The sequence below is a fragment of the Primulina eburnea genome, chromosome 8 (assembly GCF_022965805.1).
Source record: "Primulina eburnea isolate SZY01 chromosome 8, ASM2296580v1, whole genome shotgun sequence".
NCBI lineage: Eukaryota > Viridiplantae > Streptophyta > Magnoliopsida > Lamiales > Gesneriaceae > Primulina > Primulina eburnea.
This window is the reverse complement of record NC_133108.1, coordinates 43,689,616-43,716,449: the sequence shown is the minus strand read 5'-3', so window position 1 is coordinate 43,716,449 and position 26,834 is coordinate 43,689,616. Positions and strand designations below refer to the sequence as shown.

The 26,834-nt window shown below is 33.3% G+C and overlaps 5 protein-coding genes and 1 long non-coding RNA gene across 7 annotated transcripts; 3 read left to right on the top strand and 3 right to left on the bottom strand.

Annotated features, from left to right (window-relative positions):
- Positions 1-737: 737 nt before the first annotated feature.
- LOC140839315 (uncharacterized) lies at positions 738-3,526 on the top strand. The gene is made up of 6 exons (XM_073205953.1): positions 738-983; positions 2,476-2,687; positions 2,776-2,854; positions 2,946-3,031; positions 3,102-3,184; positions 3,273-3,526. Exons 1-6 carry the CDS (start codon positions 738-740, stop codon positions 3,524-3,526), a joined length of 960 nt encoding a protein of 319 aa, XP_073062054.1.
- Positions 3,527-8,012: 4,486 nt separating this feature from the next.
- LOC140839314 (uncharacterized) lies at positions 8,013-10,738 on the top strand. The gene is made up of 6 exons (XM_073205952.1): positions 8,013-8,231; positions 9,691-9,902; positions 9,991-10,069; positions 10,143-10,228; positions 10,307-10,389; positions 10,485-10,738. The coding sequence occupies exons 1-6, from the start codon at positions 8,013-8,015 to the stop codon at positions 10,736-10,738; spliced, it is 933 nt and encodes a 310-aa protein (XP_073062053.1).
- Positions 10,739-12,254: 1,516 nt separating this feature from the next.
- On the top strand, positions 12,255-13,801 carry LOC140838059 (uncharacterized). Of its 2 annotated transcripts, XR_012119528.1 has the most exons (4): positions 12,255-12,440; positions 12,530-12,553; positions 12,919-12,976; positions 13,544-13,801. It is a non-coding gene; the product is annotated as an uncharacterized lncRNA (long non-coding RNA). The 2 variants fall into 2 exon arrangements; XR_012119527.1 differs by having other exon boundaries at positions 12,919-13,801.
- Positions 13,802-14,133: 332 nt separating this feature from the next.
- LOC140840106 (protein DEHYDRATION-INDUCED 19-like) lies at positions 14,134-16,662 on the bottom strand. Its single transcript, XM_073207226.1, has 5 exons — positions 16,452-16,662; positions 16,192-16,370; positions 15,544-15,621; positions 15,135-15,391; positions 14,134-14,358 (listed from the first exon to the last, which is right to left on the bottom strand). Exons 1-5 carry the CDS (start codon positions 16,498-16,500, stop codon positions 14,262-14,264), a joined length of 660 nt encoding a protein of 219 aa, XP_073063327.1. The 5' UTR covers positions 16,501-16,662; the 3' UTR covers positions 14,134-14,261.
- A 1,999-nt stretch (positions 16,663-18,661) lies between these two features.
- Positions 18,662-19,087, bottom strand: LOC140839313 (uncharacterized). The gene has a single exon (XM_073205950.1). The coding sequence runs from the start codon at positions 19,085-19,087 to the stop codon at positions 18,662-18,664; it is 426 nt and encodes a 141-aa protein (XP_073062051.1).
- A 5,828-nt stretch (positions 19,088-24,915) lies between these two features.
- LOC140838058 (GATA transcription factor 15-like) lies at positions 24,916-26,067 on the bottom strand. Its single transcript, XM_073204147.1, has 3 exons — positions 25,791-26,067; positions 25,542-25,649; positions 24,916-25,451 (listed from the first exon to the last, which is right to left on the bottom strand). The coding sequence occupies exons 1-3, from the start codon at positions 25,809-25,811 to the stop codon at positions 25,185-25,187; spliced, it is 396 nt and encodes a 131-aa protein (XP_073060248.1). The 5' UTR covers positions 25,812-26,067; the 3' UTR covers positions 24,916-25,184.
- Positions 26,068-26,834: the final 767 nt, after the last annotated feature.

Sequence of the window (26,834 nt, the reverse complement as noted above, 5' to 3'; positions counted from 1 at the left end):
CTTTAATAATTTTCATTTCTTTATTTTTAATTTCGTAGATTGTAAAAATAATCTTGCGAAAAAATCAAATTCCAAGAGAGTTTTTCTAGAGAGTATCGAGTAATCTCTCGTGAAATTTATATTAATGCCTGAAAAATATTATTTAGACAATATTTTCTATTGTTTAATTTGAAAAATATAATTCATACAATATCTTCTATGGTTTTCTAATTAACCACTCGTGCGATACATGCTATAATTAGAAAAAGAAATAAATTACTATCATTGAAATCGCGCTATATATGAAATCATAAAAAGGTAAAGAATTGAAACAAATTTCCTGAGTAAAAGAAACATAGAACATCTCAAATTAATTAAAATTTTAATCAAAATTTCAGAACACCTTTAATTTCGTACGATTTATTCAGTATTTATAATTAAATGTATAAGTTCTAATAATAAATAATATTAGAATACACATACAAATCTATACGCACACACAAATATATATATATATATATACACACACACACACACACACACACATATTCACACACATGTATATGTATATATATATATATGTATGTATGTATGTATGTATGTATGTAATGTAATGTAAGAAGGAATTCTACAAAAGACAAAAGGACAAAAAACTCATGCTCAGCACTTCCTGTCAATCTTCATTTCAACAATCTCTCAAATCCCTTCAGACTTTCAAGTTTCAACCCTAAATCGTCGGACCATCGAAAAATAAAGCGATGTCAAGCAGAAGGAACTCGGCTTTGTCCTCCAGACACGATGGCAACAACTTTTATGCCACGCCACGGCGCCACCAGCAAATGCAGGTTGCGAAGGAATCAGCGGCGGAGGCAGAGATCACATCCAGCGGGAGAACAAGTGATTCGATACCATCTGTTTCCTCTCATTCTGTGAGCAAAGTTACGAACTTGGATCGTTTGTTGGAATCCTTTTCTCCACTCGTTCCATCCCGATTTTTCTCGGAGGTAGAAATGATTTCACCTTTTTTCTTTGTTGTTCAGTCTTTGATTCTCTATTTCAGATGATTTTTTAAGCCATTTTTTCCATGCAAAAATCAAATGAAAAAAAAAATCGCTTTACTTTCAGTTGAAAACGAGATTTTTTTATTAGATCTGTTTCAAGATGTTTTAATTTCCTTTTCATAAAACTTCCATATGATCAAAAGTTTATGTTTTTCAGTTGTTTTGAATTTTAATTTATGTGATGATAGACCATCGATTAAATAAAATTTTAAAAATCCGATATACAAAATGGCTAGTTGGCGCGAATAATATTTTGATTTATCGTTATAAATATGTTATCAAAAAAAGTTCGTTGGCGCGCGAATTAATATCTTGATTTTATTGGTGTTCTGAAATTATTCTTAGCGCTAATTTTGGAAGGTTTTCTTTTGTTTTTACTAATAGGTCATTAATTTGTAGCATTTGAAAAATCATAGGTTCAGTTGTGTTTCTTTGTATATTGCACATTTCTCATAAAAAAAATTTGTTAAATGCATTACAAATTTACCTGTTAAAAAAAATTATATTTGTTCTGTTTTTAGGTAAATAATTTTCAATTCTTAAAATAAGTCGTCTAAAAATTAAGCTTCCATAAAAAATTATGATTAAATTAGTCAAATCCATAAATATAGAAGCGCACAGAAAACAAAAACATTATTCTTAAATTGGATAGCTATTTTATTTCATCTTAGTTTATGTTCTATTTTTTTAAAAAATTCCGTGATATTTTATTCTTATTTATTTTGCATCCCGTATCTTCTTCCTTTTTTTTACAACATAAAAAGAAACATGGTTTTTTAAAATATATTACACTGTTTTGTAGATATTTATAACATTTGTTTTTATTTATTTTTGAAATGATATGAATATAACAGTATTATTTTAAAAAAAATACTATTATTAGTAAAACCTTTTACAAATTTTTAGCCGTGATCATTTTTCCCCAAAAAAAAAAAACTTTCAACATAAAAATGAAAAATTGAAACCATAATTTTAATCTTTAGCCCAAAGTGAATATATAGAGTACCAAATAATATGTTTATTTTATAACCACTAAACACTAAATAAATAGGGCGTATATTAAGCATTCTATAAAAAAAGAAATTGCATTTTACAAAAGGAGGAGTGTAATCCTGATATTATTCAATGCGTTAATGTCTCAAAGATTTTGTTTTATTGTTTACTGATATGTAATTAATTTGTATAATTTGAAGAAAGTATTTTCAATTGATTTAACATTTGGGAAAGGCCATCAGATTCAAGTATCGAATTAATAATCCTTTTGTTTGTTAATGAAAGTCGTTAGTGTGCAAAAAATGTGCAATTTTTAATTTGCACGTGTATATATTTCTTGTGCAAAAATTGTGCAATTTTTAATTTGCACGTTTATATATTTCTTTTGCAAAAAAGTGAATTTTTTGAATTACTTTTTTGAAGTAAATTTCATCTGCAACAGGTGATTTCAAGTGGATCAGAAGCACTTGAAGCAGATTCTCATCCCTTCTTTCACCTCGAAGATCTATGGGAGTCGTTGGAAGAAGGTAGCCTCTACGGAGCCGGCGTACCTTTGGTTCTGAACGGAAAAGACCAGATTGTACAATACTATGTTCCGTATCTCTCGGGCATACAATTGTACAATGACCCGTCAAAACCCTCTTCTCAACTCAGGTGAGTGTTAACTAAACCTCAAATTTGCTGAAGTGGTCATCATTAATTGAATTGAATTCTAATGATAAGAAGTTGATTGTTTTGCTAGTTCATCGTCCCCTCAATCACCGTTCTTTCAATACTTGGAATACGAAAAACCGTATAATCGTCAACCTTTAACAGATAAGGTGAGTATATATACCACACGTACACAATCATTAAAACTTGCATTGGAAACTGATCATGCATGGCATGTATATTTTTCCATCAAATACGTAGATATTTGATCTTGCCACCCAATTTCCGGAGCTGAACAAATGCAGGAGTTGCGATCTTCTTGAAAACAGCTGGCTTTCTATAGCATGGTATGGCTTTTTTGTGCTTTGAGAAAACTAGATTTCACGTGTTAATATCATACGACTCTTTACCATGCAGGTATCCGATTTGTAGAATACCCATCGGCCCAGCAATTGAAGCTTCTTTTCTATCGTTTTATTCCTTATCAACACAGTCGACAGGTATTGCATTTACATACTTTATAACTCATTTACGCAAGATTTTTTCTTGTGCTATGATAGCAAAACAATGTTGATTTTTCAAATGCAGGAAAATTTCCACCACATTTTTCTGCTGCAAATGCAAGAGCGGTGTACAATCCAATCGATAAGAAGTTTTCATTGCCCGTTTTTGGTATGCTTTCATATAAGCTATGGGATTCGAACCTGAATCTGAGTGAGCAGCATGAAATCGAGCACGAGAACTCTCTGGTGCAAGCTGTGGATAACTGGGTTGGATACCTGAAAGTTCCTCTACCCGACTACCATTATTTACGACCTAGACACTACTCTTATCGGAGATGATAGGGTTTTGGGCTAGATAATAGCCAAATTAAATCAATAAACGGGATTTTGGTGAACATACAACTATTATCGGTGGTATAGTCTTTTTGGTGGAATGCTTAAGTATCATGCATTGGCTATAAACTCTTGTTTTAAGCTATTGATTTAAATATGAATTTTAAGCTTATGTATATATCATGCATTGGCAAAAAAAAACCTATACCAAAAAATAAAATAAAAATTCAGGTTAATATATAAAAACCGAACTTTGACAAGTTACATGATTAAAATACAGAGCAATTCAACTTACCGGCCTAAAATTGTAATTTTTTCTAATTAACAATTTTGAATATATTTAAATAATAAATCTAAAAATGAAATTCAATTTAACTTCAAATGGTGACCTTGTGCATATTCTGTGCGTGCATTGCATGTGCATGTGTGTATATTAAAATAATTAACAAAGAGAAGAGACATTCATAAAATGATTTAAAAAAAAAAATCAATTCACGTACGATATCTTCCACTGTTTTCTAATTAACTAATCGTGCGAGTGTGGGGGAATCGTAAAAAGAAAGTAGAATGTACAGTGCCGGCGTGCCTTTGGACTTTGGTTCTGAACGGAAAATACCAATTGTACAATATTTCGTTCCGTATCAATCTTCATTTCAACAATCTCTCAAATCCCCTTCAAATTAACTTTAAATACAAAATCGTCGGACCATTTTCCAGTCGGCGTTTGCATTTAATCTCTAATCTTTAGTCCAAAATGAATATAGAGTACCAAATAATATATTTATTTTATAAACATTAAACACTTAATAAATAGATGGTATAAAAAGGAAACTGCATTTTACTTTACACACGGTGGAGTACAACCCTAAAATTATTCAGTGCACTAATGTCTCAAAGATTTTTGTTTATTGTTTATTGTCGTTACGTAATTAATTTGTGTCATTTGAAGAAAGTATTTTCAAATGATTTAACATTTGGGAAAGGCCATCAGATTCAAGTATCATGCAATTAATATAATCCTTTTGTTTGTTAACGAAAGTAATTAATGTGCAAAAAATGTGCAAATTTTAATTTGCACGAGTATATATTTCTTGTGCAAAAAACGTGCTAGTTTTTTGAATCACTTTATTGAAGTAAATTTCATGTGCAGGTGATTTCAAGTCTATCAGAAGCACTTGAAGTAGATTCTCATCCCTTCTTCTGCCCCGAAGATCTATGTGAGTCGTTGGAAGAAGGTAGCCTATACGGAGCCGGCGTCCCTTTGGTTCTGAACGGAAAAGACCAGATTGTACAATACTATGTTCCGTATCTGTCGGGCATACAATTGTACAAGGACCCGTCAAAGCCCTCTTCTCAACTCAGATGAGTGTTAACTAAACCTCAAATTTGCTGAAGTAGTTATCATTAATTGAATTGAATTCTAATGATAAGAAGTTGATTGTTTTGCTAGTTCGTCGTCCCTTCAATCACCGTTCTTTCAATACTTGGAATACGAAAGGCCGTATAATCGCCAACATTTAACAGATAAGGTGAGCATATATACCACTCGTTATACAGTTATTAAACAGTCAACAGGTTTTGCATTTACATGCTTTCTAACTCATTTACGCAATTATTTTCTTGTGCTATATATGATAGCAAAAAAATATTGATTTTTCAAATGCAGGAAAATTTCCACCACATTTTTCTTCTTCAAATGCAAGAACAGAGTACAACCCAACCGATAAGAAGTTTTCATTGCCCGTTTTCGGTATGCATGCTTTCGTGTAAGCTATGGGATTCGAACCTGAATCTGGTTGAGCAGCATGAAATCGAGCACGAGAACTCTCTAGTGCAAGCTATGGATAACTGGGTTGGATACCTAAAAGTTCCTCTGCCCGACTACCATTATTTTCGACATAGACACTACTCTTATCGGAGATGATCGACAGGGTTTTGGGCTAGATAATAGCCAAACTAAATCACTAAATGGGCTCTTGGTGAACATACATCCATTATTGGTGGTATAGTCTTTTTGGTCGAATGCTTAAGTAAAACTCAGAATACGTCAACTTACCATACTCAAATTTTCATTTTTCCTAAATTATCTGTTTTTAATAGATTTAAATAATAAATCTAAAAATGAAACTATAAATAATTAACAAAAAATTCAATTTAGCTTCAAATGGCTGGTGACCTTGTGCATATTTTGTGCGTGCATTGCATGTGCATGTGTGTATATTATAAATAAACAAAGAGAAGAGACATCCATAAAATGCTAAAAAAAACATCAATTCACATACAATATCTTCCACTGTTTTCTAATTAACTAATTGTCCGAGTGTGTGGGAATCGTTAAAAGAAGGTAAAATGTACAGTGCCGACGTGCCTTTGGTTCTGAAAGGAAAATACCAGATTGTACAATACTTCCTTCCGTATCAATCTTCATTTCAACAATCTCTCAAATCCCTTCAAATTAACTTTAAATACGAAATAGTCGAACCATTTTCCAGCCGTCGTTTGCATTTAATCTCTAATCGATAAATAAAGTGATGTAAGGAACTCGGCCTCGTCCTCCAAACAAAACGACAATAGGTTTTACACCGCGCCACCAGTGCCTCGGTGCCACCAGAAAATGCAGGTTCCGAAGGAATCAGCGGCGGAGGCAGAAATCCTGTGTGGCGGGAGAACCAGTGATTCAATACCATCTCTTTCCCGTCCTTCTGTAAGCAAGGTTACCAACTAGGATTGTCTCACGGAATCCTCCTCTCCACTCGTTCCGACACAAGATTCCATGGAGATATAAATGAATTTACCTTTTTCTTTGCTCTTGAGTCTTTTATGGATTTAAATCCTTAGTTGTGGCTAAAAATACAGCATCAGTGCTGTGTTTTTTTACACGAGATGATCAACTGATGATTTTGTTTCGTCTGAAATTTTTTTAATTTATTTGACACTGTGTGAAGTTCATCAGATGATCAAATATCATCTCGTATAAAAAGTACACAGTAACAAGTACTATGTTTTAACTACAACAACAGAGAATCCAAATCCAATATTTCACATGGTTTGAGTTATATCATCAAAAGCAATTATTGTCCATATGTAAATATGAGCGTGTGTGGACTGTGTTTTACTATCACTCAAGAAATTAATTTAACTCATCAAAACTATTAAAAAAATGACTTGAAAATGCAATAAGTTCGTAAATATTTTATATTTTCTATTAAATAAATAAAAAAAGTGAGTCATTATACAAAAAGTTTTTTTTTTATTTAAAAAGTGTCCCTAAATACCCACCAACCTCCTTGTGTTTATATCATTGCTGGATCCCATAACACTAGACCTAGTTTAGTTCAAACATCCACAACATCTTACATTAGGGAAAATTATCAAAAGTTGTCTCTTAAAGTGACATGTTTTTTATTATTGATCTTGTAAGATTTCAAAATTCAGTATAATCTAATAAACATAACCAAAAGTGAATACAAAATCTAAATTATTTGAATTAATAAATCAAACTTTGACTATTTATATAAACAAAGCAAACAAACCAATTTACTAAACTATTTTCAACCTTTTATTAATGCATGAAAATATATGAAGACCACATCGGAGTATGTTTTACGTACTTATATATATATATATATAATAAAAATAAAAACAAAAAAGTAAGAAACGGTTTTCAATTATATCATAAAGTACTGCAACTATGGTTATATATATATATATATATATATATATATATATATATATATATATAGACCAATCAAACATGTCCATTTTTTGTTCTAAATTATATCGCCTAGACTTGAAATGCCATTTTTAAGAAGAGTGACTTTCATGTGAGACCGTCTCATGAATCATAATATGTGAGACAGATCAATCCACTCATATTCACAATAAAAAGTAATAATCTTAGCATAAAAAGTAATACTTTTTAATGGATGACCCAAACAAGAGATCCGTGTTACAAATACGACCCGTGAGACTGTCTCACACAAGTTTTTGTCTTTTAAGAATTGGCCGGGGAAGACCAAGATCGATCTATCCTGACCTGTATTTATTTTTTAATTAATAATTGATGTTTTATAACAAATATTTTGTATAAAAATATGTTCAAATTAAATTTTATCTTATAGAACAATCCACACAATTAATTAATTTGGTAACATAAAATATTACCAGAATTAAGTTCGGATGATATGGAATGAAATTACCATAATTTTTTGACTCGGAAAAATTATATTATTAAACTTTAATAATTTTCATTTCTTTATTTTTAATTCGTAGATTGTAAAAATGTATAAGTTCTAAAATAAATAATATTAGAATATACATACAAATCTATGCACACGCACAAATATATATGTAAGAAGGAATACTACAAAAGACTAAAAGTGTCAATCTTCATTTTAACAATCTCTCAAATCCCTTCAGACTTTCAACCCCAAATCGTCGGACCATTTTCCAGCCGGTGCTTGCATTTCATCTCTAACCGAAAAATAAAGCGATGTCAAGTAGAAGGAACTCGGCTTCGTCCTCCAGACACGACGACAATCAGCAAATTCAGGTTGCGAAGGAATCAGCGGTGGGGGCAGAGATCACGTCCAGCCGGAGAACCAGTGATTCTATACCATCTGTTTCCTCTCATTCTGTAACCAAAGTTACGAACTTGGATCGTTTGGTGGAATCCTTTTCTCCACTCGTTCCATCTCGATTTTTCTCGGAGGTATAAATGATTTTATCTTTTTTTCTTTGTTGTTCAGTCTTTGATTTTCTATTTCAGATGAATTTTTAAGCCATTTTTTTCCATGCAAAAATCAAATGAAAAAAAAAATGCTTTACTTTCAGTTGAAAATGAGGTTTTTATTAGATCTGTTTCGAGATGTTTTAATTTCCTTTTCATAAAATTTCCATATGATCAAAAATTTTTTTTTTCCGCTGTTTTGAATTTAGATTCATCGATGATAGATCATTGATTAAATAAAATTTAAAAATCCGATATAAAAAAGGTTAGTTGGCGCGAATAATATTTTGATTTATCGTTATAAATATGTTATCAAAAAACGGTTTGTTGGCGCGAATTAATATCTTTATTTTTTGGTGTTCTGAAATTATTCTTAGCTCTAATGTTGGGAAGATTTTGTTTTGTTGTTTACTAATAGGTCATTAATTCGTAGCATTTGAAAAATTATAGATTCAGTTGTGTTTCTTTGTATATTGCACATTCTCATAAAAAAAAAAATTGTTAAATGCACTACAAATTTACCTTTTTATAAAAAAAATTATATTTGTTTTGTTTTTGGTAAATAATTTTCAATTCTTAAAATAAATCATCTAAAAATTAAGTTTCGTAAAAAATTATTATTAAATTAGTCAAATCCATAATTAATATTGAAGCACACACGAAACAAAAACATTTAAAAATTATTCTTAAATTGGTTATCTATTTTATTTCATCTTAGTTTATATTATATTTTTTAATTTTTTTTTCAAATTTTGTGATATCTTAAATATTCTTATTTATTTTTCATCCCGTATCTTCTTCCTTTCTTTCTTTTTTCAACATAAAAAGAAACATGATTTTTTAAAATTAATTACACTGTTTTGTAAATGCTAGATAAATATTTATAACAGTATATTTTTTAAAAATGATATAAATATAACAGTATTATTTTAAAATATAATATTGTTCGTAAAATCTTTTACAAATTTTTAGCCGTCATTTTTTCCAAAAAAAACATTCAACATGAAAATGAAAAATAGAAACCATAATTTTAATATTTAGCCCAAAATGAATATAGAGTATCAAATAATATATTTATTTTAAAAATATTAAATACTTGATAATAGAGGGTGTAAAAAAGAAACTGCATTTTAATTTACAAACGGTGGAGTGCAACCCTGAAATTATTCAGTGCGCTAATGTCTCAAGGATTTTGTTTTATTGTTTACTGTTAGGTAATTATTTTGTGTCATTTGAAGAAAGTATTTTCAAATGATTTAACATTTGGGAAAGGCCATCATATTCAGTATCATGCAATTAATATAATCCTTTTGTTTGTTAATGAAAATCATTAGTGTGCAAAAAATGTGCAATTTTTAATTTGCACGAGTATATATTTCTTGTGCAAAAAACATGCGATTTTTTTCAATCACTTTATTGAAGTAAATTTCATGTGCTACAGGCGATTTCAAGTGGATCAGAAGCACTTGAAGCAGATTCTCATCCCTTCTTTTGCCTCGAAGATCTATGGGAGTCATTGGAAGAAGGTAGCCTATACGGAGCCGGCGTGCCTTTGGTTCTGAACGGAAAAGACCAGATTGTACAATACTATGTTCCGTATCTATCGGGCATACAATTGTACAATGACCCGTCAAAGCCCTCTTCTCAACTCAGGTGAGTGTTCACTAAACCTCAAATTTGCTGAAGTAGTCATCATTAATTGAATTGAATTCTAATGATAAGAAGTTGATTCTTTTGCTAGTTCGTCGTCTCCTCAATCACCGTTCTTTCAATACTTGGAATATGAAAGGCCATATAATCGCCAACCTTTAACAGATAAGGTGAGTATATATACCACACGTTGTACAGTTATTAAAACTTGCATTGGAAACTGATCATGCATGGTATGGATAGATATTTGAACTTGCCTCCCAATTTCCGGAGCTGAACAAATGTAGGAGCTGCGATCTTCTTGAAACCAGCTGGCTTAGTGTAGCATGGTATGGTTTTTTTGTGCATTACAAGAAAAGTAGAATATTTCACAATATTTTAATATCATATGACTCTTTATCATGCAGGTATCCGATTTGTAGGATACCCATCGGCACATCAATTGAAGCCTCTTTCCTATCCTTCTATTCATTATCAACACAGTCGACAGGTTTTTAATTTACATACTTTCTAACTCATTTACGCATGCAAGAATAATCTTGTGCAATATGTGATAGCAAAACAATATTTATTTTTCCAATGCAGGAAAATTTCCACCACATATTTCTGCTGCAAATGCAAGAGCAGTGTACAACCCAACCGATAAGAAGTTTTCATTGCCCGTTTTCGGCATGCTTTCGTATAAGCTATGGGATTCGAACCTGAATCTGTGTGAGCCGCATGAAATCGAGCACGAGAACTCTCTATTGCAAGCTGTGGATAACTGGGTTGGATACCTGAAAGTTCCTCTGCCCGACTACCATTATTTCCGACCTAGACACTACTCTTATCGGAGATGACAGGGTTTTGGACTAGATAATAGCCAAACTAAATCACTAAATGGGCTCTTGGTGCACATACAACCATTATGGTGGTATAGTCTTTTTGGTCGCATGCTTAAGTAAAACCCAGAATAGGTCAACTTACGGTACTCATATTTTAATTTTTCTTAAATTATCTGTTTTCAATAGATTTAATAATAAATCTAAAAATGAAACTATAAATAATTAACAAAAAATAAAATTAACTTCAAATGGCTGGTGACCTTGTGCATATTTTGTGCGTGCATTGCATGTGCATGTGCATGTGTGTATATTATAAATAAACAAAGAGAAGAGACATCCATAAAATGATAAAAAGCATCAACTCACGCACAGTATCTTCTTCTGCTTTCTAATTAACTAATCGTGTGATCTAGACATGCTAAAATTAGAGAAAAATAAATAAAGTTCTACTATTGAAATCGATATGTAAAATCATAAAAAAAAGAAGTGAGAATTAAACCAAAAGTTCCTTAGTAAAAGAAACAGAAAATAAAGTAGAACAATCTCAAATTAATCACGAAAGTTAATCAAATTTCCAAAAGATTTAAGTTTGACTTCAAGAGTACGATTTATAATTAAATGTTTTAAGTTTAGAAATAAATGATATCAGAATATGCCTACAAATCTATTATCTATGCATATATGTCCGTATGTTTTAGTTTTTTTTTCCTACTTTTTTTTTTCAAATTATGTGATATCTTAATCTTATTTATTTTCCATATCCATAGCTATTTTCTTTTTATTGCAACTTAAAAAGAAACATAATTTTTTCAAATTTAATTTGTAGCATTTGAAGAAAGTATGCTTTAGCATTTTGGGAAAGTCCATTAGATCTCAAGAATCATGGAATAATCTGTTTGCAGGTTAATGAGACTCGTTACCGTGCAAAAAATGTGCCAGTTTTTTGAATCATTTTGTTGAATTAATTTTCATGAGTGTATATTTCATGTGTAAAAAAGGTGCAAGTTTTTTCATTCATTTTATCGAAATAATTGTCATGAGTGCATATATATATAAATAAATATATGATTTTGATATGTTGTTCACCAACCGTGTCTATCTCCGTGTCCACTACTAAAAGTGACACTCGTTTTAATGGTGTACCATTTTCTTCTCCGTGTTCCACACCAACATGCAGCGGAAATTAATTTTACACCAGCGTCATCAGTGCCTCGGCACCACCAGAAAATACAGGTCCGAAAGAATCAGCTGCGGAGGCAGAGATCAAGTGCAATGGGAGAACCAGTGATTCGATACCATCTGTATCCTCTCCTTCTATAAGCAAGGTTACCAACTAGGATCGTAGGATCGTTTTTGACGGAATCCTCTTTGATTCTCATAGCTGGATTTTTTTTCCCATGCAAGAATCAATCATCAATGAGACTATAAGCCAGCCCGTTGCCCTAAAGCCCCCATTTAATAAGTTTTAAACAATTCTTCTCTTCAGTCCAAAGGAGTTTTCTTATTATATTTGTCCGTTTGTCTAAAATTAACTAATCATATTGAATCCTCTCGACGATAGCTATCCATTGATACCAAAATTTCGCAGAAAACTCGCGACTCTCGGAAACCCGTCGGAGACCGCCGCTCGTTTTCGCCGGAAAAGTTGAAAGAAATCTCGGGTTATCCTAGGTGAAGCTTGAATCTGAAGTTTTGAGTAATATTCGAAATTTCAGAGGTATAATTATGATTTTAGGGTTTCGAATTTTGGGGATTTTAATTCAATTGAGTTCCAATAATTAATATATATTGGATTATTGATTGTAGGTGCTATATCGGAGCCGATTGGAGGTATTAAGCTAATTTTCGAAATTTAATTAGATAATATTTCGAATTTAGCCTATTAATTTGGGAATTTGTGATTTTTGAAATGTTAAATCGTTATTGGGATGCGTTTATAGCATTAGAAATAGAAAATGAAAATTTTGGAAATTCCTAGAAAATATCGAAAATTTCAGATTCGGTACGATTGAATTTTCGAAATTTCAAGTTGTCCGGTATTGAGATATTTAAGTTAAATAAATCGCTATATTTGACTTTGCTATGAGTTTTAGGAATTTTAAAGCCTAAATTATGGATTTTTGGAATTTTAGGCTAAATTAGTGAATATTGGAATAATAAATTGAAGTTGATATGAAATGTATTATTTGCCACAGGATTGGATTATTCAGAAATCCTTAAGAAATTCAGTGGTAAATTAAGGGTTCAGTTGAGGTACGCATGAACTGTTTTATTATGACGTCTATAGTGATGTGAAATGACGTTAAGTATTATGTATGAGTTGTGGCGTGCTTTATGTGCTTTTGTGAATAACGTGATTGCATTCACGCATTTATTTGAGTTGATCTCATTAGTGCATAGCATTTCGAGCCTTGACTCCGTTGATTGCTATTGTTACTGATCTATCGAGTTGTAGCGTCATCGATGGAGTGGGTGGGTAGGATTAGCACTCCTGATGACTTGCATGAGGACTGAGCGGGTCGCACCCGTACCCTCGATGCTACGTGCATGGATGAGCGGCGGCATGTTATTACGTTGCTGCAGTCCTGGCACGGGTGGCCACTGTTACTGTTACTGTTGTTGATGCGATTCATTTGGACTCCATTTTGGTATCCATTATTTCGTTGCTACCGACACGCATTGCATTACATTGCATTGCATCGCATTTTACTTGACTTTATTTCATGTCAGTTATATTTGTCGTAATATTACTGGTTCGTCGTACTGGGGCCCGACCCCTCGTTTCTTTTTATGCTGTGGTTGTTTTTGATGTCATAGCAGGTTATTCAGGAGGATTTGACGCGTCTGGTGGAGCGTCAGGTAGTGGTGCCCAGTCGTCGAGTCGTGGTTGAGAGTTCCCAGATATATATATACTATATTATGGAGTCATACATTTACCGGGGAGATGCCCCGTGTAGCTGTACTGTTATTTTTACGATGTTTTGAATTGATAGTTGTGTGATCGAGCCTTGCCGGCTCTGCAGGTGTTTAGTCCTGGCCAGTGCGGCTATAGGTTGTGGAATTGATGTTATGACTTATTTCGAGTATATAAATGTTGTGTGATATTTTGATATTTTTGGGATGTCCTATTTACGAATAGGTCATGCCGAAATTTCTGTAGGCCCCAAAATGAGAAAATTTTAATCGCTTTCGCTGTTACATAATAAATCCTGGTTGTTTGGTCATTAAATATTAATCAGGAGCACGGGCCCCCACCAGAGGAGATTTCTTATTATATTTGTTTCGAGAGATTTTAATTTTATTTTCATAAAATTTATATCTAATAAGAATTTATTGTTGTTCAGTTGTTTTGAATGTTAATTTATTTGATGATAGAAACCATTGAATAGTCATCAACTGAGAAGTGTCTGTTATGATTAAATCACGATATTTGGTCAAGTTCACCGAGATTGAGATGCTAATGAACAAACGTGACCGTGGTTTTCTACACTAGCACGAGGCGTCAGCCAGTGAAATATACTTACAGGCTCCTATGCCGTCATAAGTCATAAAAAATGGAGGATAACACTAATTCTTGTACAAATTCACTCCTAGCCATCTCCTTTCTTCCCTCAGTCGACAGAGCTGGTTGTATTCTGCAACCATATATGAACAAGTATTGGGTTAAAAATGTTACAGCTCTAACAATATTAGATCAACGAATTAACATCTTTATACAAACAGGATTCAGGATTACAACAAAGACACTCATGTAGAAATAACCTATGCAGGACGAAACCAAAGTCGGGATTACAACAAAGACACATGTATAGATAACTTATGCCGGATGAACCAAATTCAGGATTACAACAAAGACACATGTTTTCTATTTCATCAAATATTTCAAGATGGATAGTTAGAATGGAGTAAATTACAGTTTTTCACATAAACCAAGCTACATTCTTAAATATCTCGAAGAGGGAAGTGAATCATAACCTGAGATGCACCACGTATACCACGACAATTAAGTTTTAATGAAGAAATACTTTTGTAACAAACTCAAACACGAGTTGATGGCAGTGGCACACAACCAAGTGATGCTACAGAACCATTTACTAAAACAACAGCATAAATAGAAAACATGCCAATCTAATAACATCAATCCAGTCGCCGTAAACTGTCTCCATGTGATTGAAACATATAAACACAGCACGGTGTTATGTCTAACTACATAACATTTGAAACTGTGACACATTTACTTAATTACCAGCTCACATGTGACTGGTTATATTCACAATGAGGATGCCCATAACTCACAAGCGCGAGTAAAAGGAGAATTGTCCATAATTCAATTTTAAGGGGAACAAAATGCAGCAAGCCGGTTAAATGTTGGTTAATAGAATCAGGGAAAAAAGAGTCCTATTTTCCTTACCTCTCCAAAGAATCAACACTGGAACTTTGCCTTGATGAGCTTGCCTCAGTTAAGGAAGCAGATTCAATGGTTCTAGGTCTGTAAGCAGGTTGTGGACTGTTCACAAATGACAAAAGCATGAAATCAGCTGCTGCCTTAGAAGAATCAACCAAAGAGGACTCCTTAATGCTTCGTAAATGCCTCTCCTGCAGCTCTTTTCTGAATAAAAAAATTGTTGATCTGGAGCGAGAACTACAGTTCTTCTTGTTGCAGAGGGCGTAAAATTTGAAGTTAAAGTAAACACCAGAAGACAACTTAATCAGAGTTTCAATATCAACTGTTTTGAGTGTAAATAAACAATACGACAACACAGACAGGAAATCTCACCACAAATAATATCAAATTAGAGTGTGAATAATTCAAAGGATATTTTTAAAATACTCTCATGCTGCGTGATTACGTGCGAAGCCATGTTTATTCCCACCCTTGTAGCACAAAAAGGACAAATCTGCGAACAGAAATCTGGTCATAATGGAAAACATACAGTTCAAACAAACTTAAGCATAAAAGTAGCCAGCTGCAGAATTAGAAACATTTCCGTGACATTTCGAAAAAAGTCATCACATCTTTGGACTCAAACTTTCATCTGCTGGCCATCAAGCAACGCATCAATCAAACTAAACTACCAATCTCTTGAAAATGCAGAAACTATACTCTTAACACTAGTAAATATTAAAGGAATGCGTCTCTCCTTTTCTTTAACCTTTTCCCCACCATGCGATTTGTTGCAATCAATTGGAACATAATTAAAAAATACCGCTACATGCCTCCCCCCTTGCATCCTCTCTTAACCTATGCTTACACCATAAAATTTGAACAATTTGAATTCAAAACTTCCAAGTTACGTAAAACAAAAAGGATTTCTGGCTTATTTCATGAATAAACAACTAGCCATTATTATCTATAAAATATTATCAACATCACCGCTTTTAGGCCACTATCCTGTCTTTACTAAATACAACTGAAATAATTCCAACATAAATTCAACAAACAAACCAAAAAAAAACCTTTGAATTACCCCGGGTTTAACCTCAAGACGATGGTCGGCATCAATGTGGCAGCACAATCCGAGGACATCAAAATCCTCGACACAAAACGGGCAAGCCAATTCCTCCGATTTCTCCCCGTTATCGATGTAGTTGACTTCTTCGTCCTCGTACTCCCCCTCCGTTTCCTCTCCCCCCTCATTGTAATCACCTATCAATCAAACAACAATCAAATTAGTAAAATCAAGAAAGACAGAAAAAGATGGACCACATCCCAAATTTATCCACTAACCCGCGCAGCGATTGGAATAAGAGGAACCCCCGAAAAACCGATCGCCCATGGATCAATTTGATAATGTTATTCCAATCGAAACTCTGCAAGAAAAAATACAACAGACCCAAGAAACGATTTTAAACCAAGGGAAAAAATATGGTTTTCGAAGACAGTATTTTGCCCTTCTCCGTTGATATGCAGAGAAAGAGGACGGCATGAGTTTGCCAGTGGAATTTGGAAGTTTTATTATTATATATACTATAATGAATCGTAAAAAAGGAAATATTGGATTGGGTCAATTATTTGGATCCTTCTCAGACCCGGATTCCAGTTAAAAGCGTGGGAAATCACACGTCTCCCGCGCTCATCAGTTATCAATTGGTGTTTTATAAGCCCAATAAGGCACAACTCACCTCATTTTTTTTTTTTTCAAAAACTTATGTCTAACGGTCTCATAGATCGTATTTTATGAGACAGATCTCTTATTTGAGTCATCTATGAAAATATTACTTAATATTACTTTTTATACTAAAAATATTATTTTTTATTGTGAATATCGGTGTGGTTATTTTTTTTTCTCAAAATTTAATTTACTTGTGGATCCAACAATTACTGAAATTTTGGGTCTATTTGTTTGCACAAATCCAATAGGACACGAAATATGCTGTCGAGGAAAAACGAACTTTGGTGTTGGAAACTCGAAGGCTAGTCTCTCACTGCCTAGATTTCACAATTCAAATCCAACAAGTTGATATAGCGCCATTCACTATAACTGGCCGGACATTTACACATAATTCTCAACTTTATGCACTAATCAATTGAATATTTTATTTTCCTTATTTTGATCATTAATTATTAATTCTCTCGCACTCTAAAAATACAACAGAACATAGCGTCGTTGTAACATCAATGGTTGGACGATTTTTTATGCGGTTGAGCTTTAAAAATTTTAAATGATCAATTAATACCCTCTCAAGTGTGGACCGCAAGTCGCATGTAATTAATGTCTTTCTTAATTATATGACCTGTAATTAATGTCTTTCTAAAATTTATTCAACTTTTGAGATAATTTCACGGATCTATCTTTTCATAAATTGCGTCGAATAGTTGCAAGACGATCTCACATTAACTTTTGTATATTTATATTTATAATATGTGTCGGATGAAATAAATTATAAAATATGATTGCTGAGATAACCATGATATCTATAGGTTTCATATAGTTGATAATACAATTATTTCAACTTTATCATTATTTTATATTTAATATAATATAAAATTAATATAAAAATTGGTTAAATAAATAAATAAATGCTCTACGTACACCACCGTTACACATTAATAATTAACCACCAAATTTTCAGTTTACAAGCCGTGTTTATATGTATTGGTCTGCATGCGTATCAAATACGGGTTGGTTTCGGCCAGAGAGAGCTATTTCTTTATAAAATCAAACGATGAATATGTTCTCTCCGTTTCTCTCTTTTTTATTCGATACATCAAAATTTTGTTACGAAAAATGGTTCCTCGAACTCGTACGACAAGGAATTAATGATAAATAAATAGCTGATATGTAGCAGATTTCGCTGCCTGATCGAGATGAAGTGAGGCCCGACAGATATTCTCGTCTTGCTCTCGATTTTGAGCTAGGAAGCTCCAAAAAATTTATATCAGATGGGTTTTAAACTACTATAAACATAAGCCCTAAAGAAAAATGTGTTTATTCAAGTTGAAGTAAATGAAGACTTGTATCCAATCAGTTATATCACAAGAAAAAAACTAAATAGATTGGCATGTGCTACCGACAAAGAAAAAAATAATTGAACATGTTTGATCTTGATTATACAAACTTAGTATTATTTCGGCCAAACGAAAGTTTCACTCAAGTGTGTGTGTGTGTGTGTGTGTGTGGGTGTGTAGACACACACACATATATATACATATATACATTATAATCTCTTATTTTATTAGGATATAAATTTCTTTTGAATATTAGATAGTATTTTCTATGATGTTTATGCTTAAAGTACTCCATATGCTTAGTTTTCCAAAACTTCCATGAATGAAAAGAAATTGAATTCACCATATTGCTTGAAGTGCTCGATGTTTAACGAGTATAATAACCATAATGAATCATTTCTTTCTAACATGTGAAATCATTTTGCATTGGTACAAATTCATAAAAATTACAGAAAATAACTTGGAAATAGTCGCAGACTCGATCAAGATTATAACCCTCTGCGATCCACGCCGCATCTGGGAGGCACCAACTGCCCTTGCGCCGCCACAATGGATCTGTACATCTCCGCTATCATCCCTTCGTCGTACTCCTTAATCGGCAATCTTCCGAACCCACTCCCTATCATCCGCGTGCTAGCGATTCTCAGCATCATATCCACATAAGCGTCTCGCATCCGGAATATAAATTTCTTAGGCGAGAAGCGGAGTTTCAGCTCCACCGGCGACCTCAGCTTGATCCTCCAGAATCTCAAGCAGCTGGTAGATCCATCGGCAGCACCAGAACCAAGCTTCAGCACTCGCATTCTCATCTTTCTCTTCCGTCGGGAATGGGAATTCAGCCGCATGTACCCCTTCGTCCGCCAATACCTTCTTCCCCCATAGAGTAAATTTGTCGAAACCCTTTCCATCTCCATATCTTCTGAGTCTTTTTGGGTATACTTTTACTTATAAGTCCAATGAACAATAAGATATGGTGGGAAAAAGTGATGAAATTTGCTTAATATATGGAAACATAAGACAGTTGGGAGTAGGGTGTTTAATGTCTCAATAATGTTCATGTTTGGAGACGATAGGTAGCAGCTGGAAAATTTAGTTGAAGTGAGAGATACGTACATATCCATAATTATGCTACCAAATTTTTTATTTTTTTAAAAAAATTAAATAAAATGTTTTTTTATCTTTCACAAAAATAAATAAATAAATAAATAAAATAGTAAAATGTAAATTTCTTGTGTCGCCAAATATTCGTTTCCGTGTTTTGCTTACATTTTACAATATTCATCAACGTCGTCAAATATAAAATTTCTTGTAATGTTTCAAAATTTCTATCAAAAAACAATTAAAAAGACAAAAAAAAGTTAGTTTATTGTACCAATATCTATTTTTTTTATTATTAGATTGCCAAAATCAAATTTACGTCATGACTCACGAGACAAATTTTGCTATTAACTTTTCCTAACGAGGTAAGAGTATTTCTTGTTTTTTAAATATTGAATTGAGGTTTCATGATTTAATTTCTGTGGTTTGTTTGATGATTGCATTCAAGAATCGAAATGGATTTATATATATGCAATTAATTTGTTGAGTATCCTGTCCGCACGCATACAATAATTGTTCGTGCCGCCCTTCACCGAAGCATTAAAGCCATTTGTTTAGAGTTGCCGATTCATTATGACATTTATTTTTAACCCTTTGGTTTTAGACAAACGTCCAATACAAATGCTAATATTTATTGTTTTCACATGCCAAGATAATTAAGTTCTATATTTATTGAATTTACTAAAAAAAATTACCATTTTCTCATAATTTAATTTAGGCAAAAACTTGTGTGAGACGGTCTCACGGGTCGTATTTGTGAGACAGATCTTTTATTTGGATCACCCATGAAAAAGTATTACTTTTTATGCTAAGAGTATTACTTTTTATTGTGAATATGGATAGGATTGACCCGTCTCACGGATTATGATCCGTGAGACGGTCTCACATGAGACTCACCCATTTATTTATTTCACTCTCGCTCATTTTTTATTTTATTTTTATTGTTGGTTTAAATTTAGAAATCGAACTAAATCAATCCAAATAATATAAACGAAAAAAGCCATATGATTTGGCTATTCGTTTTTAGTCCGTCGTGGTTTGATCATGTATTATATAAATTTATTTTAATAAATTTATATTATTTATTCATAACTACTACATCCCTTACATTTTTCAAATTTAAAATTTAAAACTCTCACACTAGTTCTAAACAAATATATTTAATATAATTGTATCATAATTTTTCTAAAAAATTCAGCCTATTTCACTGGCATATCTATATATGAAAACTCAAGAATTTGACTTAGATCAACAAACTTTATTAACATCCAAAGGTGTATTACACATGTAACGTGTGTGCGTGAGTCGCAAGTTTGTGAAATGATAGGATTATTTTATATAAGAATTAATTTATTCCTTGGATTTATAATCAAAACCTTTTTAATTTTCTTTTACTGTATTTTTTTGGGGAACTAATTTAGATTCTGCCCATAAATAAAGAAATATGAACGATTTTTATCCTGATGCTTAATATTTAGGATTTGATTTCCCTTTCTATTGCAACATAAAGGAAAATACTATATATACTATAATCATATCAATTCCAAGTTATTTTTATCAATAAAATTGCCCGAATATTATATTATTCAGTTTTCAAAAAAAAAAAGTGAAGGAAATTAGGAAATAATCATCAAATTAGTCATGGCAAAAACTTGTGTGAGACAATCTCACGGGTCATATTTGTGAGACAAATCTCTTATTTGGGTCACCCATTAAAAAGTATTACCTTTTATGCTAAGAGTATTACTTTCTATTGTGAATATGGGTAGAGTTGACCCGTCACACCGAGTATGATCCGTGAAACGATATCACATTAAACCCACTCATTAGTCATTCCTGCACAAAATTCAAACCTTCAACAAGATAACATTTGTTTTAATAAATTGAATAAAATCCAATGTGTGTAAGTTGCTTGGAAATAAATCTTTACGCATATAATTAACTAACATAAAAAATAGTACACAAATTTAAGCAGATGATTTGATTCTATAATAAATTGGCCCAAATATTATTCACAAGGATATAATATATTCAAATACCATTTTAGCCTATATTTTATATATGTAACATACCCTCTCGAGCTTATGGAACCTAATTTGTTTCTCCACATAAATAAATATAAATATAAATTCCTAGTACAGTTCTATTATTTTTTTATTATTTCTACACAATTTCAAGAATGAGAATTCTCTCTCTCCTTTTGTTTTCGATCGTTTTCAGTTCATGGCATGATTTTTCATTGGCTACTCCAACCCTGAAAACAACCACTAAAAACCAGACGACCTGCGAGATGTGCTCTTCTTGTGAGAGCCCTTGTCAACCTGACGTCTCTCCGCCTCCTCCTCCGCCGCCGCCACCTCCAACAACGGTGGCCGACTGCCCTCCGCTTTCCTCACCCCCTCCTCCTCCTCCGGCTGAATCATCATATCATCCACCACCCAGCGGAGGCAGTTGCCACCTTTGCCCACCGCCTTCGCCTCCAAACCCTGCTATTCAGTATTTTCCTATCTATTATTACAAATCCAACTCAAATTCCGTTCAGCCTTATAGCCTCCCCTTTATACTTTCTTCACTAGTCGTCTTCTTTTCTTCTCTTTTCTTTCTATGAAATTTTATTAACTCCCAAGTTTTATATACACGCTAATACTATCCCTTACGTACATCGATCACTAATTACTAGTTTTCATTATCCCTTCCATTTTTACAGCTAATTTTCAGGTTACGATATGCACCGGCATCCGGGATTTGCATGGACTAATGATTTCAGAGAAAGAAGGGGAAAGCAACGGAGTTATTAATAAGCTCCATTTTGAGAAACCATTAATTTAATTAGGTCGATGAACGATTTTGCGTGAAAGTTATAAATTGCTTTCTTTTTATGAAATTTCTGATTTTAAACTATGAAAAAGCAGGAAATCCGTCATATAAATTGGTCTATTTTGAGTTTTTGTTCATTTAATTAATCAAAATTTGGTTCCAGTCAATAATCTTTTCTTTTTATGTTTAGTTTTAAACTTTTAGTCCTTTTACATTAGAGCACATGTTACATAGCTTTTAAGTACACTTAATAAACCAAGTATCTTAGGAATCGAGTGGTACATGATTTGAGTGTCCATTATAAAATTGTACATAAAATGGGCCGATTCATTAATTACAAATCTATTCTAAATTGATATATGAATTTGTTTGTGAATGCACACAGCAACGTCAACGAATTACATTCATAGTCATGATTGTAATCTTTCCAATTTATTATGCTTGAGATAGTTACAGGATTTAATATAAAGTAATATATATTTGCCATAAGGAATTATTATCCTTTTCACTAGGAATAAAACAGAAGAAAGCCGACATACTGCATTAAAACCAAAATATTTCAACTTAGAGAAAGAATGACTATTTTTCTTTCGTCAATCCTATATAAAAAGTATGGCTCAATGTACAACAATTAACTAGCAATCTCTCTATATATACGACGGCGAATGCACTCTTTGAGTACTGTACACTCGTTTTATTTTCAAGAAAACAAAGTATTTATAGAACTGGGAATCCTTTCTCTCTTCTTGTTGTCCATTGTTTTCAGTTCCTTGCATGATTTCGCGTCGGGTACATCAACCTTAAAAACAACAAATTACGACCAGACAATCAGCGCAATGTGCTATTCTTGCGACAACTCATGTCTACCTATTGTCTCTCCACCGCCGCCTTCTCCTCCACGGCTCCACCGCCAGTGCCATCCCCACCATATTTCCCGCAACTGTACGGCGGCGGAGGCGCTTATAAACCACCGGAAAACATCCCTATTCGTGGCCCAACCCCACTTTCCCGTATTTAACTCTCTCTTACTTCAGCCCCCGCCACCTGGCATCCCCAACTCGCATTCGGCGAAGCTTAACAGCCACCCTTTCATCTCCGCCATCCGTAAAGATTACAGGAGAATATATAGCTTCAATAAAGAAGAATTAAAAGCAAGGGACCAAGAGTAAATATTGAATTGAAAGCAAGTGGAATTCTGATTCAAGTTAAAATTTCAAGCATGTGTTTTATCAACGTCCTAGCCTATTATCTTTACTTAATATAAATGTATATATATATTCATGTGGATTTAGTGGTACATGTAAACCAATATCTGATTAATATATTTATTTCAATGGGAATAATGAAGTCAAAATAGGTGTATTCCGGTGGATTTCTGATCACTGGTATATTACAAATTTAGCTTGCTTTAGTTTTTCTCCCCCAAATTCAATCAATATCAATTTGATATATTGTGTATCAAGAGTTATAATGACATAATATTGCATAAAATTAACCATAATGCGAGTAAAATACTACAGTCGGTGTGGATGTGCATGAAAAGTACTCAATAAATAAAATCAAAATGAAATAAATTTATGATGGTGCTACTTTGGAATATTGTTCTGAAAGGCTCCAGAAAAATAATGACCCATTCGAGGTGTACGTAACGCGAGGCCCCTCACTATCAGACATGTTGTCTTCAATAAAAATGTATTATTTCTCGCGCGAATGCAAATAAAATATAATTGTGGAAAATATAAAATGAGGATTAATCCTAGTTGTTTCCAAATCGTGCCTTGTTTTGGCATTTTTATCAGTAGATACCAGTGTGGACATGCGCCTTTCGTTCTGTAAATTTTTAGACTCGTTTTCTTGGTTTTTAAAACAAATGACATAATATATCGATAGGGGGGAAGAAGGTAGTGCGTTTGCTTAAATATTATGAGGCGAGGCCGGCAAGCCACACTTCATACGTACGATATTGTATCTATCCGATAATTTATTTTTCACATGGAGTTTTAGTTTTTATGATTTTCAAAGGAGTGAAAAATCATATTTCCCACCTAACGATAAATTGAATATATCGGGATCAGGGTCTTAATTATCAATTTACCACGTTATATCTTAAAATGTGTTGTGTTTGAAACTCGCTTATCCGCAGTATTATCTATATACATTACAACTCTCTGACTCGGTGTGTCTAAACTGTGCCCTCAATCCAAGTTGTATGATAATTTGAAAACATGCCGAGGGCAGGACATCCAACGTATCCCGAATCCGAAGTTACGTTTCTAAACAAAATCAACAATGATTCCGCCAATTCGATGGCGGTTATAGCGTAGTATTTTAGAAATACACCCTCAAAGAATACCAAAGCTAGGTATCTAGATGTGGATACCGAACACGAACCAATCGGTAATACATGATCGAATCTAATAAAACCGGTCCACATGCACTACAAAATATTGAAAGTTTGATTTTAAAAACCTAGAAAATGGACATCGAACGACACTATAGGATTTAAGACAGTAGTAAAAGTTCGAAAGAAGAAAATTCAAGGAGCAACCCAAGTCAGAAACATGACCCAATAATCATATGGGGAAGTGATTACATGACTTTGTCTCAATTCTCACTAATTTCAAGGTCAGAAGTCACAAATGCTATCATCAAAATATGGGTTAGTTTATGTTAAAATGAGAGTGTTTTTTCTTGTATTCTGACAGTAGATTCATCAAATTTTCGTGAAGTTTCTATATGTTGATGATTCGAAAATTAACATTTGACCATATCTTAAAAAAGAAAAACTTCAATGTAGCATATGATGATACTCAAAATACATACTACTACTAGAAAAAAGAAAAAAAAAACAAAGAAACTAGAGATTCTCCACTAATAATTGGCATAAAACTAAGAATCTGTTACATCTAAACACTAGATCTTGTTAGAAAATTGCATTTCATTTCTCAAATTTCTAAAGATCTAAAGATATCCCAATAATCTATTAAAACCGAAGCATTAGATCTTGTTAGAAAACTTCATCTCTTTTTTCAAACTTCGAAGATTTTCGAGACCTTGGTACCACCACTAGATCAACACAAGGTACCACCTACCCATCTAAGAATAAACAGATCCGTAAGAAAGAGCCATCAACAGTATAGCCGCTTGCTCTTCCTCCCTCAACTTGCTCAACAGCTTCCCCGACCTCTGTAACACGACTTCACTTCCCGAAGCCATAAATCGCATTTTCAAAATCTCTCTGACCCCGTTGCCACGATTTACAGCGGTTCGCTTCTTCTTCTTGTGGGTACTTCTTCCAATATCCAAACCCATCAGCTGTCGCCTCTTCTTATTGTATTTGATCCCACAAGCATTACATAGAGACTGGAAATCGAGCACTCCCGAAGAATCAATAAACCCAGAGAAAAATTAAAGGGTAGAAAAAAATCAAATGATTGCATAAATTTTGTGCACCTTGGGTCCCTCTGGGCCGCCTCTCCATAGGGGAGTTCTGGTAGTGCGACAGCCGCTGCAGCATTTCACGAAACACCTGTCGCTATTTCGCTCATCGGAATCTTGCTTCTGGAAAAAATCGAATAAATGAATCAGAGAACAAGGGAGAGATTAATTTGCAAGATTTAATCGAAAACAAGTGCAAAAAAATGTGTAAAAACAAGATTTAATCGAAAACAAGGGTAAAAACTACAAGCATTTGCTCCTCACCGCATCCTCTTTCAGATCCATACCAGCCAGCAGAATGTTGCTACTCTCATGAACACCAAAAGCTCAACAAAAAAAAGCAAACAGAAGACTCACTATACACAGGATCAAAGGAACGATTTATGAAGAAAAATGATGAAGAAAACAGGAAATGGAGATGGGATTTGATCGATAAGAGATGATCAGTGGCCGATATCGGGAGAATTTGAGTGTACTATCAACGAGGATGAGCGTCTTTACGGAAAATACAAAACAATATATGTATTTGTGAAAAAAAAAACATAGAAGCCAACACGGAATCTAGTGGACATGATACAGTCTACACCAAACCCTAGCTGTCTCTATAATTCTTCCAGATTGACCATAATACCCCTCGTTCGTTTCAAATTTCGGATTGCCTGGAGCAATCTCAGCCGCTCGTATGTTGAAAGTTTAAGATTTGAGCACCTTTAACACATAACACTTTGTATAATTTTTTTATCATTATCGATGATCTAAAATGAAATTTAACAAATTATGAAAGGAATGAATTGATATTTAAAATAAAAAATAAAAATAAAAACATGTGTTGAAATTTAAAAAAAAAAACAAAAGTGTAATATTAATATCATATAAGATAAAATTAAAAAAAAATTTAATGTCGTCTCTAGATAGTTATTATCATGTCATTACACTTACGCAGTGTTTGGTTTTTAAGATTAGGTGGGTTTATTTTTTTTAACCCACCTATCACCCGTTTGGTTCGCGTGATTATTTAACCAAGTCAATCCCTCTTTGAATGATTAGGTTATATTAGGTAGGTTAAAATAATACCTCCTCACCCTTAAAGATTCCTACTCTTAATCTATCTTATTTTTCCAATTTTACCCTTCTCCTAAATTCAAACTCACCATCACCTCCCTCCACCGACCGCCCTCCGACCACCGTCGACCGCCGCCGCCGCCGCCGACCGCCGCCGCTAATGCCGACCACCGCCGCTAACGCCGACCGTCGCCGCTAACGCCGATTCCGGCCGGTCACCTCCGGCTGCCACTTCCGGCCAACGGC